Source organism: Triticum aestivum, chromosome 2B, assembly GCF_018294505.1.
Source record: "Triticum aestivum cultivar Chinese Spring chromosome 2B, IWGSC CS RefSeq v2.1, whole genome shotgun sequence".
Lineage (NCBI taxonomy): Eukaryota > Viridiplantae > Streptophyta > Magnoliopsida > Poales > Poaceae > Triticum > Triticum aestivum.
The window spans coordinates 363,699,800-363,718,782 of record NC_057798.1 but is presented as its reverse complement, the minus strand read 5'-3'; the positions used below and the strand labels follow the sequence as shown (position 1 = coordinate 363,718,782).

Here is an 18,983-nt window from a genome sequence, read left to right as displayed (position 1 = left end):
GATGGGGATCATAATACTGAGCCGAATCTCTTGGACACCATTAGTGCTCCAAGGACGAACGAACTCCGGCGTTTCATCCCCATATGACGGCGGTGAGGAGGGGCCCTATGGCGGCTGGCGAGTGGGCAGTGGCTTCACATGGAGGAAGTTGGAGATTCGAAGGGGTGGAGAGGAGTGGCCATGGTGTTGCAACGGCGATAGTGGAGCAAGAATATGGCTGGGGTCAGAGTGGATGGGGAATGGAGAGGAGATGCAGTGCGGGGATGTCGAGGAAACTGATGGTGGATGAAGAGACAGAAGATAATCAGATGCGGAGAGGAGAGGTCGGGCGTTAAAAACCTGAAGTCTAGAAAAAAAAATCAGATCATGCACTTGTAAAAGGACGCTGATGTGGCATAATGCTGAGTTGGATAGGCTGCATGTCAAGAGAAATAGATAGTGGGGATGAACTATTTAGGTATTATAGATAAGCAAAAGAGTGAGTGACATGACTACGTAAATAGAAAAATATGGAATCAAAATAGACACGCCCGCACGCTGATCTGGCGCGTCCATAAACGTTTGAGGGGCCAAATTTGTTTTTTTGACTTTAGGTGCCTAAACACGGTACTCCTTCTTGATCCAAAATAAATGTGGCAGCTTTTGAGTTTGCTTCAAATATTCGTTCGTTGGTTCATTGTCCACCTAAAATACCATTTTTATATTTGTTGGATGCCTTATAAGAAACCCTAAGGCTGGTTGTAATGGGTGGTATCATAGACTAGTATCATGCATATGATACTAGTCTATGATACCACCTCCGTAATGCATGGTATCATAAGGGTAGTATCATAAACAACAATATTTATTGTTGTGTGGGGTCTATGGTGGTATTTGAGCGCTGTAGCTTATTTGTGGCATTGTCTCAGTGCAAATTAGGCTTGTTGGTACACGCATGCATAAAGGCATGATGATTTTTTTAATAGATCCATACATAAAGCACCAATATAAAACATCAAAATATATGAAAATATATGAACATAATCTATCGTAATCGCCACCCAAACTTTTTCCAATATGCTCGACCAAGTCATCCTTTAGTTTTTTGTGTGTCGGGCGATGACGGATGCTAGCATCTCTTTCTAGTACGTCAGCAAATGCTGGCATGGCATCATGATTAAAGACCGATGGAAAAACTATCAATGTGTCTGCTTCTAAATTCAGATCAATAATATTGGCCGCCTCTTCTTTTTCATCCTCGACTATCATGTTGTGCATGATGATGCAAGCCGTCATAACATTCTTGATATCGCCCCGAGCATATAAACGAGCGGGGTGACGTAAAATAGACCATCGACTTTGCAACACACCAAATGCACGTTCCACATCCTTCCTAACCCCTTCTTGGTGCTTGGCAAACAACTTGTGCTTTTCTATCTGGGCCATCGGTATTGACTTGATTAATGCGGCCCATTCAGGATATATCCCATCAACAAGGTAATAACCATGTTGATATTCCTTCTCATTAACATGATAGTTCACCTGAGGTGCATGCCCACCCAATTGTTCAATGAACAATGTCGATTGATTAAGCACGTTGATATCATTGTTGCATCCCAGAACACCAAAGAAGCCATGCCATATCCAAAGATCATGCGAAGCAACTGCTTCTAGAATAAGAGTAGGAACGCCTTTATCTCCACGAGTGAATTGACCCTTCCATGCAATGGGACATTTCTCCCAGCATCAATGCATACAATCAAGGCTTCCTAACATTCCAGGAAAACCACGACTCTCACCAACATCAAGTAAACGTTGCACATCTTCGGTGTTGGGTCTTCGCATATACTCATCACCAAATATAGAAATAACGCCTTCTGTGAACAACTTCAAGCAGTCGAGGGCAGTCTTCTCACCAATCTTGAGGTACTCATCTAGAGCGTCCGTGGGGGTACCATATGCCAATTGTCGAATAGCCGCCGTACATTTCTGCAACGGAGTGAGCCCTTCACGACCAACAGCATCTCTCCTTAATGTGAAATACGGAGACCACTGACCTAGTGCATGGACGATACGCCCGAAGAGGGGTCTTCTCATTCGAAATCTTCTACGGAATATTTTGGCGTTGTAGAGAGGATTCTCGCAGAAGTAATCACTAACTAACCGCTCATTAGCTTCTTCACGCTGCCTATTCATATAGGTCCTCGGACCACTCCGGCTAAGAGGTCTTGCTTCAAGAGCTTGCTTCACTTCCATTGCGATTTTCTTGGCGAACGAGTGTAAGATGTCTTGTTGGGCAAGGTAATCATCGAGTGTGTACAGGGTGGTAGGATCTATGGTGTTTCCTTCATCAGCATCATCCGCTTGATGGGACATCTTGTGAATGAGGAAGAGAAAGAAGAGATACACTAGGCTGTTAGTATGGGTCGTACATATAGTGCAGGCTTGGGAATACATAGAGCCAACATTAAACTATGAGCACACAAACCATCAGGTTCACACCAACATTAATCATGAGCATATAAAGCATCAGGTTCACACGACAAGTAACTGATAAGTTCCATGAACTGAACCATCACCAAAAGTAACTGATTAGTAATAAGTTAAAAATGCCAAAAGTACAAGCAGCAGAACCGATTCATCACAAGTAGCTGAATGGGCATCTTCGTTCATCAAAAAGTAGCAGCATGGTCATCTTCCAGCCGTTTGCCATTAGAAATTGTTGGTATTCTTTTCCCCTTGATCACCTAAATCAAAAGAAACGGGAAAAACAAACCAGTTTATCAAAATTATGTGCAACTATTAATTTGCACCAATGTCACACTCACATGTACTAGGGGACAGTGTCAACCAAGAAAATTACCTGAATCTGCAAATAATGTGGTCTGCATATTCTTCAGGGCAATAACTCGCTGAGCCTTTTCAAAATCATCCATCTTAGACGTGTCAGCTAACAGCAGATTGGTATAAGAATCCATCAGTTTTGCCCTGCTATTGATCTTTGCAGTTTCAAGTTGTCGATTTGAAAGAAGCAACTGGCTCTCTATCACCTTCTGGCGATCCTCCGCGGACTGATTGCTAACCTCAATGAACTTATCTAATCTTTCTCCAAGTTCCTGAGAGACACCTGACTTGCCTTTGCTTGTACGTTCAACCTTAGATGTATCACGACCAGGTGGGCGTTCCTCTCCCTCCAAATCGACTGCATTTGTTGCAAGATTGGTCCCTGCAGATGTACTCTTCTCTTCATTCCCTTTCATTTTATTGTAACACGATAACCATTTCCCTTCAGCCTTGAGTTTTGCCCAGAGTGTCAAATGTTGGAAAGGATGGCCGTTGTTGGCTTCATACTTCTCCAAGGCCAATTTCTCCAGGTCTTCAGGCTTGTAACCACTATGATACACACTAGTTACAGCAACCCACGCACCATGGAAAAGACTGAGCCTTTTCTTAGTCCTTTGCCACTCTTGCTTCAGGTGATTGGGGTCTCTCTTTCGATTGTTTGGTGTGGTACTATTGTATAGAGCAGCAATATCATCCCAGAACTTTTCACCCTTCTTTCCATTTCCGTCGATAGGATCAGTTGAACACTCCAGCCAAGTGCTTGCCTACATAGTGAACATTTAACTTAGTTTGTCTAACAAGCAAGAAGAATAAAGAAAACAATATTGAGCAAATGATTGTGGTTACCAATCTTTCATACTCCTCGGGTGTATAGGACATACGCTGCACAGTCCTTTCGCCCACTACATCATCACCAATATTGATGATATTTCTTTTCCTTTTGGAAGAAGACGAAGCCACTTTGACACCAGTAGATGGAACTTTTTTCTCTTTAGATTGCGGCGGCGATGGTGGCATTGATAAGGAATCCGATGAAGTAGCACCAACAAAGTGCAAATTCTCCAAACTTTGGTATCCTTGTTCAGGATGGGACATTGCCGGTGGTGGAATATTGTAAGTACTGTGCATCGGCGAGAATTGACCAAAACTTAAAAGTGCTTCAGGTGGAGGTGTATACAATGGCCTCCTGTAACAAATATTCCAGTTTTACTTCAGAACACATAGGCAACAAATTGATTTTCAATGAAGAACGAACCTACTAGATATAAGCTTGAGTTTAGTTACAAATTGAAAGGAGCAGACTTAATTAAATCTGAGAATTTTGCATCCAGGTTTCTTTAAGGCCTACAACACTTAGGCCTTGTTTGGATACGTAGGATTAGCCGAACTAATTTTACGTAGACTCGTCTAACCGCCTAACAGACTAAAACCTTGTTTGGAACCTCCAACAAATACGTGGATAAGGAGAACTCAGTTTCCACAAAGCCAGGAAACTCCGTCTTATGAAAAACGACTAATACTTGTTTTTCTGAAAACAGGATTACAGAAAACTCGACGTAACAAACTTTTTTTGTCCCGCTCCTTCCTCAACAAACTCATTAGCTCCAATTATACCTTGCCAATTCCACCTTGCTGCCGCCAAAGTAGAAATCGAAGAACTGGGACACAAATGCGGATCCAAACAACTTTGGGAAAACTTACATTTCAGGCCGTCAAGATGAGCAGCGCCTTGTGCGCCGCTGCCATGTACTTGCCAGGCGGCCGGGTGTGCAGATTCTCCTTGGGTATGATATGGGGATGCTGATGAGGGCGAAGGCGCCGAGGATGGCCAGAGCATCCACCAGAGGAGCTTGTGCTTGAGCTTGACGACAACGCAGCCGAGTTGGACGTACAAGTCCTTCTTCTTGGCATCCGGCAGACCAACTAGAAAATGCTAGAGAGCCTCTACAGGAGCCGACGATGGGCGATGGACGCAGCAACCAAGGGGTCGAGGGAAAGCGGCCACCGATGACCGCGTGCGCCCTGTCGTTGATGATGGAGTGGAGGCGAGTTGTCGCATCTGTAAGATGGGGATCTGCAAGATGGGGATGGAGGAGGAGTAACTGGACAGAGGAACGGCGACCGCCAGGAAGTGCTGGTGGTGGCAGGAGGCAAACGGCGGCGACGAATCAGAGATCCGGAGGCTGCCGTCCGGTTAAATTTTGGGGAAAGTGGCAACCCGCTTTGGGAAGACGATGAGCTCACTGGAGAGAAAAGAAAACATTTTTTCCCTTGGTCAATCGGTCTCCAAACAATGAAATAGATAAACCGGTTTCACGCTTTCCTGACCCAAACAAAGTTTTCTTTAAACCGATTGTGTAGAGAAAAACTAGTAATACCCGTTTAGCAAAAAATCAGCTTTAAACTTGTTTTCCTAAAACCCAGCGCTAAAACTTTCTATCCAAACAACCACTTAAGAACTGAATCTAAAACTGAAGAAATTGAATACCAGAGCATACTCGTCTAACCACGTTACTGCCACAATATGTCTAATCTGCTGCTACTTCACGGCAGTGAAGAATAGAAAAACAGAATACTTATCCCACCAACAGAACAAATAGATCATACCAGTGAATAGGCGAGGTGTTGGGGACGGAAGAGCTGCTCACGGCTCCAGGATAGTAGTATGGAGGCGACCCCATCGCTAATGGAGGTGCTGGCGGCATCTGCTTACTGCTGTTCTTGCGGCCCGCCATGGATGAGAAGTTCCTCGCGAAGAAGAGCAGAACGGAGGCAGGTCGCGGAGGTGCTTGTGCCGGTGGTCGGCACCGGCGTTGGGGGCGAGCCGCCGCCGGTGGAGGGGTGGATTGGGGGCGAGCCGCCGCCAGTGGAGGGAGTGGATTGGGGCGAGCTACCGCCGAGGGCTCGGTACACAGAAGCCCCACAGGCGCACATGATCAATCGAATTAATTATTTCCTCGATTGAAACGCTATGATACAGTAACAGTGTATGATACCCATCCTTCTCTTTCCTCATTTAATCAAATGCCACATCATCAAAAATGACTAGTTGGCATATATGATATCGGCTATGGTACTAGCCTTACGACCAGCGTAAGAAATACCCCAGCCCCCACCCCAAAAAAACGACGACAGCCAGGACGCGGCGATCTCGGAGAAGGCGTCCCTTCCCCGCCCCAAATCCGCCACCGCCCTACCTTCGGAGGTTTCTGGATCTCGGATGGCGTCAGCGAAGTCGTCACGGTCGAGGCCGGCCGGCCACTCGGGGGTGTTCCCGGTGGGCGCGGCGGCGACGGGGGTTGGTGGTGGTGGAGGCGGCGGTGGCGGCGGCGACGGCGGGGTGCAGCTCGCCGACAAGCTCAAGATCTTCAAGACCGACAACTTCGACCCCGACGCCTACGTGCAGTCCAAGTGCCAGACCATGAACGAGAAGGTGAGCGAGCTGTCTCTGATCTGTCGCCAGGGTTAGGCATGCGCTTGGCCCGTCTCCGTATGTGTTTGCCAAGTCTGGATCGCGGATGGTGTGATTTGGGTGGTGGGAGAGAGTTTGCGGCGTTCTGTTTCCAGGACGAGCCTGTGATCGTGGTTCGTATGGAGGTACGGGAAATGCGATTTGGGGCCTCGATCGGTGTTCACATTTAGGTCAATTCATTACGGGGGTATTGGCACTATCAACTTCTCCTTTATTGTGTCTGCATTATTGGGTCATGCTATGTACATGGAAAATTCTGGCTGTGGGGATGTGAGTGTGAGAAGATTGTGGTTGCAATGTACTCCCTCGGTAAAGAATATAAGAACGATTAGATCACTACTTTAGTGGAATTGTTCCGACGATAGGTGTGAATGCTTTACTTTAGCTGGAGGTTAAACTTGATTCCTTGGTGATATAAAAATGACGCTGTTTTAGCTGTATTATATATCGGAACTGAAAACTAGGCATGCTCTGAACAACTGAAAAGTAATTTTGCAACATGGCGTGCATGCATTATTAGAAGGATTTGGAAATGCTTGGAGTTCAGGTTTGAACATGCTGCCATCCTGGTTAATGCAATTATACTGCGTGTATTGCTTGTGTTTTTCTACCAGGATAACGAGATTCATAACCACTTCATTGAAGTATCTAAATATGTCGTATTGCATTATAATGTAGGCTGCTGGTGCTGTTTTTGTTTTCACAAAAATACTGCATTCTCACCTCGGTTAGAATACTCACTTCGCGTCCATACTTCAATTGTTCTCGTTTAACAGCTGAAACTTCTGCATTTGCTTGCAAATTTGCACAACCATTTCACGGGAATATTTTGCAAGTCCTTAATTATCTATTTTCATTATCTTTTGAGCTTGTTACAGTTATATTCCTTAGGCTTGACTTCCTTCAACATTATTGAAACTGTACCAGAGCTATAAGTACGTGTTAAAATACACAACAAAAATAGCTCACCAAATCAACTTCATTACAGGAAATAAGACATTTGTGCTCCTATCTGCAAGATCTAAAGAAGGCTTCAGCTGAAGAAATGCGCAGAAGTGTTTATGCAAATTATGCTGCATTCATCAGGTCTGGCTGTAGCCCCATGAGTGCAGTCTCATTTGGTGCCTTTATCCATTGTCACCTTTGTGCTAGAAATGAACCCCACTAATCATGATGAGTTGATGACACATTACAGGAGTGGTATAGTTTATTTATTGTTGCCAATAAAGTTTTCTACTCTCGTTAAATTTTGTATTACACATCATGGTATTTTCTAATTACTGATGCCAATGTTTCCACCCACGCTGTCATGTGCTGCATCAGTACCACAGGAAGAACCACTTAAGGCATTTTGGTCCTTCAATAATCAATATAACGCCACTGATATCTTTATATCAAACTTCCTGCATTAATAAAAATTGCTTATGTGGAAGCATTTTCTTATTTTAGTTTTACCGTCTCAGGTTAGGTTGCATTAATAAAAATTGCTTATGCGGAAACATTTGCCTATTTTAGTTTTACCGTCGCAGATTCTTCGTTATGAGAAATTTCATTAAACCTTTTGGGATGGCTATGATATGCAAATAACATTTAGGTAAAAAACTTCCGAACTTGTTAGTTGAGTAGTAAGTGGATGGTTGGAAAATTGTTTGATAAACACATAGCATATAATTACACAATCATACTTAATATAGCCAGTTAGTTCCTCTTTTTTTACATATGCATCCTTCGTGTTTGAAAAATAAATGCCGTAGAGTGCTGGCTATCATGTATTTCGTTTTGTTTCTGCCCTCATCAGAAAAGTCCATTCTCTAGCAGTCAAGAGTTCCACTACATGTGTCTTTATGTAGCGGTATCCTTTCTGTTATTATGAACTTATATTACATGAGTATAATCATTTTCTTCATGGTGCATAGTTGATGTGCAAAGCGTCTAATTTGTGGCATGTGAAACCATAATTTGCATGCATGACTTTGTTTTTAAATAATTACTTCCATTTATTTCTGTTCTTCCTGTTACTACATTATTTCCTCACCAATATTTGATAACTGATCTCCTGGCCATCAGAACATCGAAGGAGATATCCGACCTTGAAGGCGAGCTCTTGTCAATTAGAAATTTACTCAATACACAGGCGGCTTTAATCCATGGTCTGTCTGAAGGAGTTCAGATAGATTCCCTGACTTCGGGTACTGAAGGTTCTACAGAAGAGGACATATCCAATGTTGAAGGCCAGGAGCCTTCAGAAATACAGAAATGGTCTGCAGATTTCCCTGACATGCTTGATGTTTTGCTAGCTGAGAGAAGAGTGGATGAAGCGCTAGATGCACTAGATGAAGCGGAGCGAGTTGCTGCAGACCGGACACAAACTCTAACTACAGCTGAAATTTCGGCTTTGAGAAGTGCGGTCTCTGATAATCGTCAAAAGCTGGCAGACCAGCTTGCTGAAGCTGCCTGTCAGTCTTCTACTCGTGGCATTGAGCTCCGTGCTGCCGCTTCTGCTCTCAAAAGGCTTGGTGATGGCCCTCGAGCGCACAGTCTATTACTCAATGCACATAATCAAAGGCTTCAATGTAATTTGCAAACTATACATCCGTCAAGCACCTCATATGGTGGGGCATACACTGCTGCACTTGCTCAACAAGTTTTTTCAGTTGTAGCTCAGGCACTCAGTGATTCTGTGGAAGTTTTTGGCGATGAGTCATGTTATGCATCTGAGCTGGTTACATGGGCTACACAGCAGGTCTTGTCCTTTGCACTCCTGGTAAAGAGGCATGTGTTGTCTTCTTGTGCAGCCGCTGGAGGCTTGAGAGCAGCTGCAGAATGTGTTCAAATATCAATTGGCCATTGTTCCTTGCTGGAAGCTCGTGGTCTATCTGTTTCTGCTGTCCTCCTGAAGCAGTTCAAGCCCAGTCTTGAGCAAGCATTAGATGCTAACTTGAGGAGAATCGAAGAGAGTACTGCTGCACTTGCTGCAGCTGATAACTGGACACTCACTTATCCCCCAAATGGTATTCGCCCATTAGCTAGATCTTCTGTTTCTAATTTGGCACTTCAACCAAAGCTCTCAAGCAGTGCACATCGTTTCAATTCTATGGTTCAGGTAACGATTGATCCATTTTGTTTGAGCAAAATGAATGAATCTTTCCTTCTTGCTGTTTTCATCAAAATGGTAGTGGCCTATCCATCTTGGCATGCTTTGTACTACACAACAAATAGCCACAACCCCTTTTTGTATGTGTGTGGGAGTTGCAACCTCAGTTAACATTTGTCTTGAGCGATTGAACTTCTGTTTGCACAAAGATGTACTCCCTCCGTCCCAAAATAAGTGTACAACTTTGTACAAAGTTGTACTAGAGTTGAGACACTTATTTTGGGACGGAGGGAGTAGTTCTCACCTAGGATTTGGCTAGTAGTCACTATATGGGTATCTCAACTACAAGGTCTTCAACCTAGTCGAGTCGAGTCCCCACCAACTTAGGTGACTAGTCACGAGAGCAGAGCAGGGGTTGAAATAGAGAAGAGAAGAGCAGGAGATACCATTCGAGGGTAGGGGATGAGTGGGGAAACAGGAGGGAGTACCGAGTATTGGCCAGGAGAGGTGTCGTTATGTAGGGAAGGCGGAGATCTGAGTTTGTGGCTTGTCTTGGAGCTGGTGGCAGTAGCTGTGGATTGTCTTGGCAGCAGATTAGGAGGTGCAGCAGAAGGTCTCTGGAGGATCACCGTAGGCAAGTTGTTGAACGTAGTCGGTTGGCCTGACAAGCTAGGTGATTACTTACCAACTAGCCATAGGCTTGAAAAACTGCTCGACTAGCCTATGAAATAGCGACCCTGTCAAGTGCATTTATTTATTTTTGTTTGCTTTAAGTGAAGTATTGTGTTTCCATAGTACATCGATACCAAAGTTGGTGTTTCATGGGTCATATAAATTAAAATTTAGTAATGTGGCCTTTGAAGTTCAAAGACATGGGAATATTTAATTGTTTATCCTTTTTTCCTTCCTTATATTCTTTAGACTAGCTACAACACATTATATTAATACAGTAGGATTGCAATCATTCAGGCGGTTGAAAAGATCAAAGAGCTTCCCAACGAAATTCAAATCTTACGATGTCTTGCAGAAACTGGAAGCATATAATCATCAACTACAGTAATACTAAAGTCCCAGCCTGCGAGAGCTAGAATTGTTTAATACTAGTTGGCTTCCCTGGTATATTGGTTAGTCATGCTTAAACATCATCCCATATGCATATAAGAGATCTTGTGATACATACTGCTTCCATTGCACTCGGTTCCTTTGATAACGGTGACTATCTTGTATCATTGTCCTTTCAAGTATTGTGTATGACTATATGCAGTATGTGTTGATAATACCTGGAAATTTCAGGACTACTTTGAGGATGTCACACCACTCCTTAGCTTGCAGTTAGGGGGTTCGACAATGGATGGGATTGCAAAAAATTTCAGCTTGTACGTCAATCTGCTCATAAGTGCATTACCTGGATCAATGGATGACGAAGCTAACATAGATGGTTTAGGCAATAAGATTATTAGAATGGCAGAGACTGAGGAACAGCAGTTGGCTTTATTAGCCAATGCATCTTTACTTGCTGAGGAATTGCTACCTAGAGCAGCTATGAAGCTGTCATCTATAAACCAGTCCAGCATGGATGATTTGCGTAAAAGAGGACCAGATAAGCAAAACCGTGTGCCTGAGCTACGAGAATGGAAAAGGAAATTACAACGCATGGTGGACAGGTTGAGAGATAGTTTCTGCAGGCAGCATGCTCTTGAACTAATATTTACAGATGAAGGTGATACCCATCTCAGTGCAGAAATGTATATTTGTATGGATAATACTGTTGAAGAGCCAGAGTGGGTCCCATCTCCAATTTTCCAGGTATTTACAAGCTGCAACTATTTAGTGTCTCTTGAGAACTTAAACCCAAGTGCATATGCCATTTGTGTCATTTATGTTGATCCCTGAACCTTACCTTTGTTTGGCAATTCCTTTACACCCCATTTGAATGACTGTATTTGGGCCTTGTAATGGATTTGGTATTCCAAAAATACAGATTCAGCTGTTTGGGTTGTAACTGGAAACAACAGTCTGAAATCTTTTCGATACAGGCGCTGAATCTCTCGTATGGAAAGAGCCCTCCCACGATACAGAGGCTAGCCCCTCTGATTTCGCTGGAATCAGTCTCCCCCGCAAAAGAAAACGATTCACTACTATCTATTCCCTCGCCCGCACGACCCTCACCCATGTGAGAGGAAACAGAAGCAGCGCCCAGGGAATTGACGACGGCGCCCAGGTAGCTTTTGTCGCCGGCCGTCCTCGTCCTCCCGTACTCCGGCAGATCCGTCCGCCCCGACGGCCCTCCTCTTCACCTGCGGTAGCCCCCCTCGCCGGCCCTCCTCCTCCTCCCCCTTCTCTGCCCGTGGCCGCCATGGCCTTGGCCCAGCCGTCCGTCGCCACTCCTCCTCCTCGGCCAGTCCTTCTCTTCTGCCCGAGCTCTGGCATCCCTCCCGTGCTCTGACGCCCCTCCTCCTCTGCCTTGCCTGCGCCCCATCTCCTCTGCCTCTAAGCCGCCAGATCCACTCTGACCCTCCTCTTCCCCTTCACTGCCTCTACTCCTCTTTGTTGGCCATGCAAGCTCTCATTCCCTACCTCTCATCCTCTTCCCAGCAAGAAATTAGTTTTTTTCTCTCTTCTTTTTTGTAATTTTCTATGCAAATTTTGCTAATCCTAGTTATCTGTGGAACTATGGAGTACCTATTTAAACTATACATGTTCTGCTTTGTTGCTGTAAACTATTTTTATTTGTTTTTGCGTCAATATTATATGGTGTTTTTATGGATTTCTAGGATATTTCATGAAAAAATTTGTTATACAATCATCCAATTAGTCACACATTATATAACTTCTGGTTTGATGTATATACTAATGTTGCTATGCAATTCCATAGTTCTACATCCAAACATGATTCCGTATTGAAACCTGAGTAGGATTCTGTGAGCCAATTCAACTGACACCCAAACGACCGAATTCGTATTCATGTCCATTACAGTTTCCTAGCTGAATTGGAATTGAAACCAATTCAATACGGAGGTGTCAAATACAGACATCTAAACACAGCATTAGCTTTTAGGGATAACAGTGCCTCAGGCAGTCAATGATACGTTGAAATAATTGTTATCTCATTGTTTGTGCAGTTGGTCATGTTAGTTCTTTATATGTATTTTTGGTTTATCATTCTATCATGAATTGGTGATTATAAAACTGGTGGACAGTTATAACTAAAATTAACTGACTACATGGAATGGATGATCCAGGGGTTGCAAGTGACTAGAGTAAATGAAACATATAGACAAATTTGAAAAAAAGGCACCTTTATTGTGATTTTCCAAGCACATTGTTATAAATCGTGTCAATATGTTAGCTTTCATCATCTTAGTCCTTTGTATTCAATGTACTCTCGTACAGTTTAGAATGCAGCAACTTGTCAAACATAATTATCTTTCTTTGCATGGAGCAAGCTTGTTCCAAAACAATATGGTCTAATCTTATGTGTTGTTCATTGCAGGAACTGTATGCAAAGCTAAATAGGATGGCAGGCGTTGCTGCAGATATGTTTGTTGGTAGAGAAAGATTTGCTACTTTGCTAATGATGCGGCTCACTGAGACAGTTATCCTTTGGCTCTCGGAGGATCAGGCCTTCTGGGAAGAGATCGAGCAGGGACCAAAGCCTTTGGGCCCCCTTGGTCTTCAGCAGGTAAATTCATTACTTATTTATTTTCTTTTTAGGTGCAACTCTTGTTTCACTATTTTTTTTCCTTTGTTTGCAGTTCTACCTGGATATGCAATTTGTCATCATCTTCGGACAAGGTCGATTTTTGTCTAGACATGTGCATCAAGTCATATTGGATATCATTGATAGAGCAATGGGTGCCTTTTCTGCTACTGGAATGAATCCTGATAGGTACTATGCTTGACTTCTATTTGTACTTCTATTGGTTCAGAACTGAGTATTCTGGATCTGCTAATTTGAGCCAAAAAGCATAATTATCAACTGCAGTTACTTAGGATCGTTGTTGATGCACGCAAATATGTTATCCAAATACTAACTGAAGAGAAATATTTAAGCTATGTCATGTCTACTTAGTTTGCTTGGACAGCCAAGCAAATTTTCCTAGCAAAGCTGCTGGCTGCTAAGATTCTCTAAACAGTAATACGTCTGGCATAAAGTTAGTTACACTATAGAATCTCTTGTGCCACCACCACTGCTGCCTCCTCAAATTATTTAGAAATATTCAAAGAATATGATAGCTCCATGTTTGGTTGAGGGATATGTTATGGTGGCAATGTCCTTTGGAATCACAGGGCTTTATCTCCAGTGAACCTAGCTGTTTGATTCATTCCTTCTCTTATTGGGGACCTCCATGCAATCAAGGAGCTGTGTTGCATCGTGGCATGTTCTTTATACATCAGTTTATATGTCTGTATCCTAATTGACCTGAGATCCCCATGGCAACAATACTTTATCCTACGGGTGCATACGGTGGAGCAACAGCTCCATGGAGCTAAACATCCACTCTCAGTAAGTTATGTCTAGACAGTTATTTATGTGTTTAGGTGTTGGTAATGGGTATAATTTGGAGGATCGTTTTATGAAAATAGCTGTTTGATGTATTCTCTTTCCTATTTACTACTACTAGTATAATGCCCACGGGCTCTTCAAAATTTATAATCACTATCTTTCATTTATCATCCCCTCATATTGGGTGATTATGGGGTGCTCTAATTAGAAACACAACAATCAAATATTAGGAAATTTCACCGAACGAACAACAACGAATAATACGATATCTATCAAACGAATAAAATGAGGTCATATTTTTGGTCCGTCATGCACTTCTGTTGAAAAGTGCCTATCCCTTTTAGAATCAACCCACTGTTTGCTTGCACGCAAAAAAAATACATCTCTAAAGTGGGGAACCGATTGGTGCCAAAAAGAACTCAAACTCCTATCCAATCTCGACTTCGTGCTCTTCCACTTCCATTGATAAAGATGGGACGTCAAGGGTTTCATCATGATGACCTTGAGCAGCCGCCGACATCCCTCCCCACATCTACCCCTACCCCCTGCTGCCGCTTGCACTGTCCTTGCTCCTCGAGGGAGCTAGGGACACAATGTTCTCTAGGATGGGCATGACCAGATCCACGAGGAGGCCACATTCTTCCATGGGAACCCAACCAAGCACACCACCCTCCGCAACCATCCAATCCCAGCCTAACAAAGTCAAGACCCGCCATCGATCCACAAATCAGGCTCGCCGCATCCAGGTTCACTGCAAGTCTGCGACGAGTCTGTAGTCGACATCTTGACTTTGGCTATCCCCACGGAAGAATCATCGGATCCTGCTTTTACCATCACTTCGTCTCTTCCCAAGGCAGCGACACCACCCAGCCAATCACCACCACCGCTTGCGGCTTGCCTACATAAAATAATATGAGAAATCCCCACGGCGGTGCTGTAAGATCACCTTGGCGACCTCGACAGTGACCGACTGGTCTAAGATCTAAGCTAGCCGCTCTTTGTAGAAACCAATAGAAATAGGCATGTGACTCAGATTTGTTCTTTGGTGTGCATGCGTTTCTTGCTGCCCACCAGCTCTTTGGTGTGCATCCATTTTTTTCGGCCGAAAATCAAAACACAGCCTTGCAGTAGGCGATCGCGCTCACGACGGCCTCCTCCCTTGCCCGGGCGGTGCCGTCCTCGCCGGCGGCGACCCTCCCGTCCGGCTTCGTCGCCCGGCCCTTCCGTCTCCCGCGCCCGTCTGGCCGCTCGTTCGCAGCACCGGCGCGCTGCAGATTTCTGGCGAACCTGCGCAGGCACCGCCTTAGCGCGTGGCCCTTCCGTGCGGCCGTGTCACCGCCCTCCCTCACCGGTGAGCGCGCGCTGTTCGACGAGCTGCTTCGGGCGCCGAGCAAGGAGGAGGAGGTGGACGACCTCGACGCCGGGGAGGAGCCCGGGTCGGAGGCCACCTTAGCGTCGCCAGGGCCGGCGACGAGGAGCTGCCCTGCTCAACGCTCGAAGCGCCGTCCGTGGTCGCTGCCGTCGCCACGGCCGGCGCCATCGCCGCCCACACGGCGCACGGGAACATCCACGCCATGACGACCTGGAAGAAATGCATGGTGATCAGGAGCACTGGGGTTTGCTTGCAGGCCCTTGTGCACGTAGTACGTCCTTGTATATATATACACGTCGCGATTGCGATCGCTTTCGCCTCCGACTCCGGCGGTGGTTGCAGGAGGGGGCACGGCGGCGTCTGTGGGCGCGTGATTTTCGAAATCCGAGATGCCACAGCGAGATTGCCAAAATTCTGTGGCTAATCTATGGAATACTCCGGCGGTTCCTTCCATATACGGAGGGAGTACTAATTACTGCACGGTTTAATTACTCGATCGCTGATTTATCGGATGAGCTAGTAATGCGGACGGATCGCTGATTTATTACCATATTCGATATTTCCCGAGTTATGGCCTTACCATACCTGGATTGATAGCCTTTGGGGTAATTTAAATTTATTACCATATAATTACCATATTCAAAATTTCCTGAGTTATGACCTTACCTTACCTGGATTGATTTATTACTATACGTGGATTAATTATGATTTATTACTATATGATTTATTACTATACGTGGATAGCCTTACCATACCTGGTGGTAATTTAAATTTATTACCATATTCGATATTTCCCGAGTTATGGCCTTACCATATCTGGATTGATAGCCTTTGGGGTAATTTAAATTTATTACCATATAATTGCCATATTCAAAATTTCCTGAGTTATGACCTTACCATACCTGGATTGATTTATTACTATACGTGGATTAATTATGATTGATTACCATAAATACGTTGGGTATTGCCGGTCAGATGAGAAAAGAGAAAAACCGGTGGGAGGGGCTGGTGGGAGGTGGGACGAAGAAAAACCGGTTGAAAATAAACCGGTTGAAAATAAACCGGTTGAAAGTGGGGGGGACTATTCAACCAATTCGTCCATTAGGAGTAGAGATCTCTGTTGCTGAATGTAAGACGTTTTGGCAGTTTAAATTGAACTGCCGAAATGCCTTATATTTAGGAACAGAGGGTGTTTAACATGAATGAAAAATGTAGCCATCTGTCGATTATAATCTTAGCTATGTACCTGAATAGCTAGAAAGACATTTCCTGGATTCTCAGATTGCAGTAATACTCTGAAAATACCTTCTGCTCCAATTCGTCATGGTGACCAGCCTGTTATTTGAATCGCAGTTAAACAGTTTGCCTCAGGATGGTTTACTAACTCCCCGTATTGAGAGAACTTGCATTCTTCCAATTCTTCTTTTCTTCATTTAGTTCTGTTCAAAAAGAGATACCTAAAAATACTTTAATTGCTACATGCAAGAAATAGGCCAATACGGCAGCTTTTTTTGTTCAATTTCTCGTGGAGTAAAAAAAACACCCCTTAGGGGAATTTGATGTACTCCCTCCGTCCCAAAATTCTTGTCTTAGATTTGTCTAAATACGGATGTATCAAGTCACATTTTAGTATTAGATACATACGTATCTAGACAAATTTAAGACAAGAATTTTGGGACAGAAGGAGTATATACCAAAACTTTCTAAAATACTACTCCCTCCGTTCCAAAATAAGTGACTCAACTTTGTACTTTGTATTAAAGCTAGTACAAAGTTGAGTCACTTATTTTGGGATGGAGGGAGTATTACTCATCCAAGGAGGCCCTTGGTTGTTTCTCTACAAAGTTGCTCGTTGCTTTTTCCGTTGACTTCTAAATTGAAATCAGTATGCTTGCTTTTGTGCAGTGTCCTTCCTGGCGACGATTGGTTCATGGATGTCGCTCAAGAGGTTGTCGGCATGATCAGTGGAAGGGGTAGGACTGCCAATGGGGACAGGGAGATTAACAGTCCAACTGCCTCTGTTTCAGCACACTCTATGTCATCGTTCAGATCCCATGGCAGCTCTTAGTTTGCAGGCTAGTCTTTTTGCAGGCAGGTCATTATTCATTGTATAATAAGTACGTAATATAGTACATTCTCTCCTTTCATATTCCTCTGATCTTATTTTTTGGGTTTCTGTTTTCCTTATTTGTTCTGCATCTGCTGTGCTAGCATAGATTGATAATTGTTTGACCTAGGAAACAAAATCCTTTGCAATTGTTTCACGGCGCTGAGTCCTGCGAGCCTTGTGTCTTTGCCTCTTTGTTGGACCGCCGACCGCCGGCGCGGCGCGAACACGGTGGTCTCTGACCAGGACCAGAAACCAATTCGAATTTGGGTTGCATGACCAGTATATGACATTGAGTTTTGTATCACCGGATCATTCCTTCATCAGGATTTGTGTAGAGTGAATAAGTCATGGGCGAGTCACCCCTTGTCATTTTTCTGACTCTAAAGCCAGACGTCGATCTCTTAAGCAAGTGCCACTTTACCATGATTTACCATGACTAGCAAAAATGCCCGTGCGTTGCAATGGGAGAAAACAATCACACTACATAGCCTAATAAGCATGGCTAAACCACGTGGTCAACATCGAGGAAGTCCACTTGGGGAAAGCCGTCCTGGCATCAGTGGAGAAAACAAGCCGTGCCGGCATCCGTGGAGAAAACACGCTAGAAGCCCGAGCGGATAAGTTTAGACGCAAGGCCGCGTACATAGAAGGTGTGAGAATTTGCCCGAGGAGAAAAATGAGCGATTTACGCTGGTAGAGAGCGGCGTGGCGGGCGGACGGCATCGGCTGAGAATGACGGCCGACGATGATGTTTACTCGGGAGGGTGATGCATTTAGAATAAAGTAATTTTTTAGAGTAGGGAACTGGAAGAGAGAGGTGTGCGTGTGGTCCGGCTCTAACCAGTTCATGCTTGTTATTTTTTAAGAGAGAAAAAAATGCATGTGTGTTATGTAAGTGAAGTGCTTGTGTTTAGGCAATGCCCAAATAATGCAAAAGAACCATTATCCAAAGAATTCATTTGTTGCAACGGATAAAAACAACAACAGTGGTGATTACTCATCTAAAAATTTCTTGGTCATCGAGCGGCTCCCCATGCAGCTCCCCATGCAGCTCTGGACGATCGAGGGCGCGCTCGAGGCCATCGGTGACAAGGTCATCGTCGACCGCCTCGACAGTCGGACCCACGAGCGCGTCGACACCAAGTTGTTCGCTTGCTGGGTCTGGTGCTGGGATATCGCCCACATCCCCACGAAGCGCATAATTTGGAAGCACGCCCGGGGCGCGGGACGCGTCGACGAGATGGTGGGCTACTCCCCGCCGAGCCGCGCCGTCGCGCCTCCGCCAGAGCTGCTACAGTACGATCTGCTCATCCACCTCGACCGCGTAGAAGACTGGACCCCGCTCTCGCCTCGCTCCTCCAACTCGCCGCAGAGCGGCGTCCCCTCTGATGACGACGAGCCCGACGAACGCCCCCTCCCATGGATCGAGACGGGCGTCTGGGCGGAACGCGTGGAGGATGGCCGGTCGGCGCCCGCCCCGGCGCCTACCCTGCGTCCCCAACCCCGCGTCGCCTCCACGGGGTGCAGAGGCATGCCGGCCACTGAGGGCCGGCGCGACGACGACGGCGGCGACCCCGGGTACCAGAGGCGGAGCTGGAAGGACAC

At 44.9% G+C, this 18,983-nt stretch overlaps 2 protein-coding genes and 1 pseudogene across 2 annotated transcripts; 1 reads left to right on the top strand and 2 right to left on the bottom strand.

The window, feature by feature from the left end:
- Positions 1–2,355, bottom strand: part of LOC123039212 (uncharacterized) — a 58,866-nt pseudogene extending 56,511 nt beyond the window's left edge.
- A 102-nt stretch (positions 2,356–2,457) lies between these two features.
- On the bottom strand, positions 2,458–5,681 carry LOC123044936 (uncharacterized). Its single transcript, XM_044467815.1, has 4 exons — positions 5,431–5,681; positions 3,670–4,009; positions 2,843–3,587; positions 2,458–2,726 (listed from the first exon to the last, which is right to left on the bottom strand). Exons 1-4 carry the CDS (start codon positions 5,556–5,558, stop codon positions 2,692–2,694), a joined length of 1,248 nt encoding a protein of 415 aa, XP_044323750.1. The 5' UTR covers positions 5,559–5,681; the 3' UTR covers positions 2,458–2,691.
- Positions 5,682–6,073: 392 nt separating this feature from the next.
- Positions 6,074–17,532, top strand: LOC123044935 (exocyst complex component EXO84B; the record flags this gene model as incomplete). Its single annotated transcript, XM_044467814.1, is given in 7 exon segments — positions 6,074–6,256; positions 7,284–7,381; positions 8,363–9,398; positions 10,683–11,195; positions 12,883–13,071; positions 13,145–13,278; positions 17,174–17,532. Coding segments are annotated over 7 exon segments (2,316 nt in total), but the record flags the coding sequence as incomplete, so codon positions are not given.
- Positions 17,533–18,983: the final 1,451 nt, after the last annotated feature.

Excerpts from the sequence above, each read along its gene's own strand:
- LOC123044936 (XM_044467815.1), bottom strand. The coding sequence starts at position 5,558 with ATGGCGGGCCGCAAGAACAGCAGTAAGCAGATGCCGCCAGCACCTCCA. Across the intron at positions 4,010-5,430 it reads AACACCTCGCCTATTCACTG|GAGGCCATTGTATACACCTC; the intron begins GTATGATCTATT and ends TATTTGTTACAG. Across the intron at positions 2,727-2,842 it reads CACATTATTTGCAGATTCAG|GTGATCAAGGGGAAAAGAAT; the intron begins GTAATTTTCTTG and ends CTTTTGATTTAG.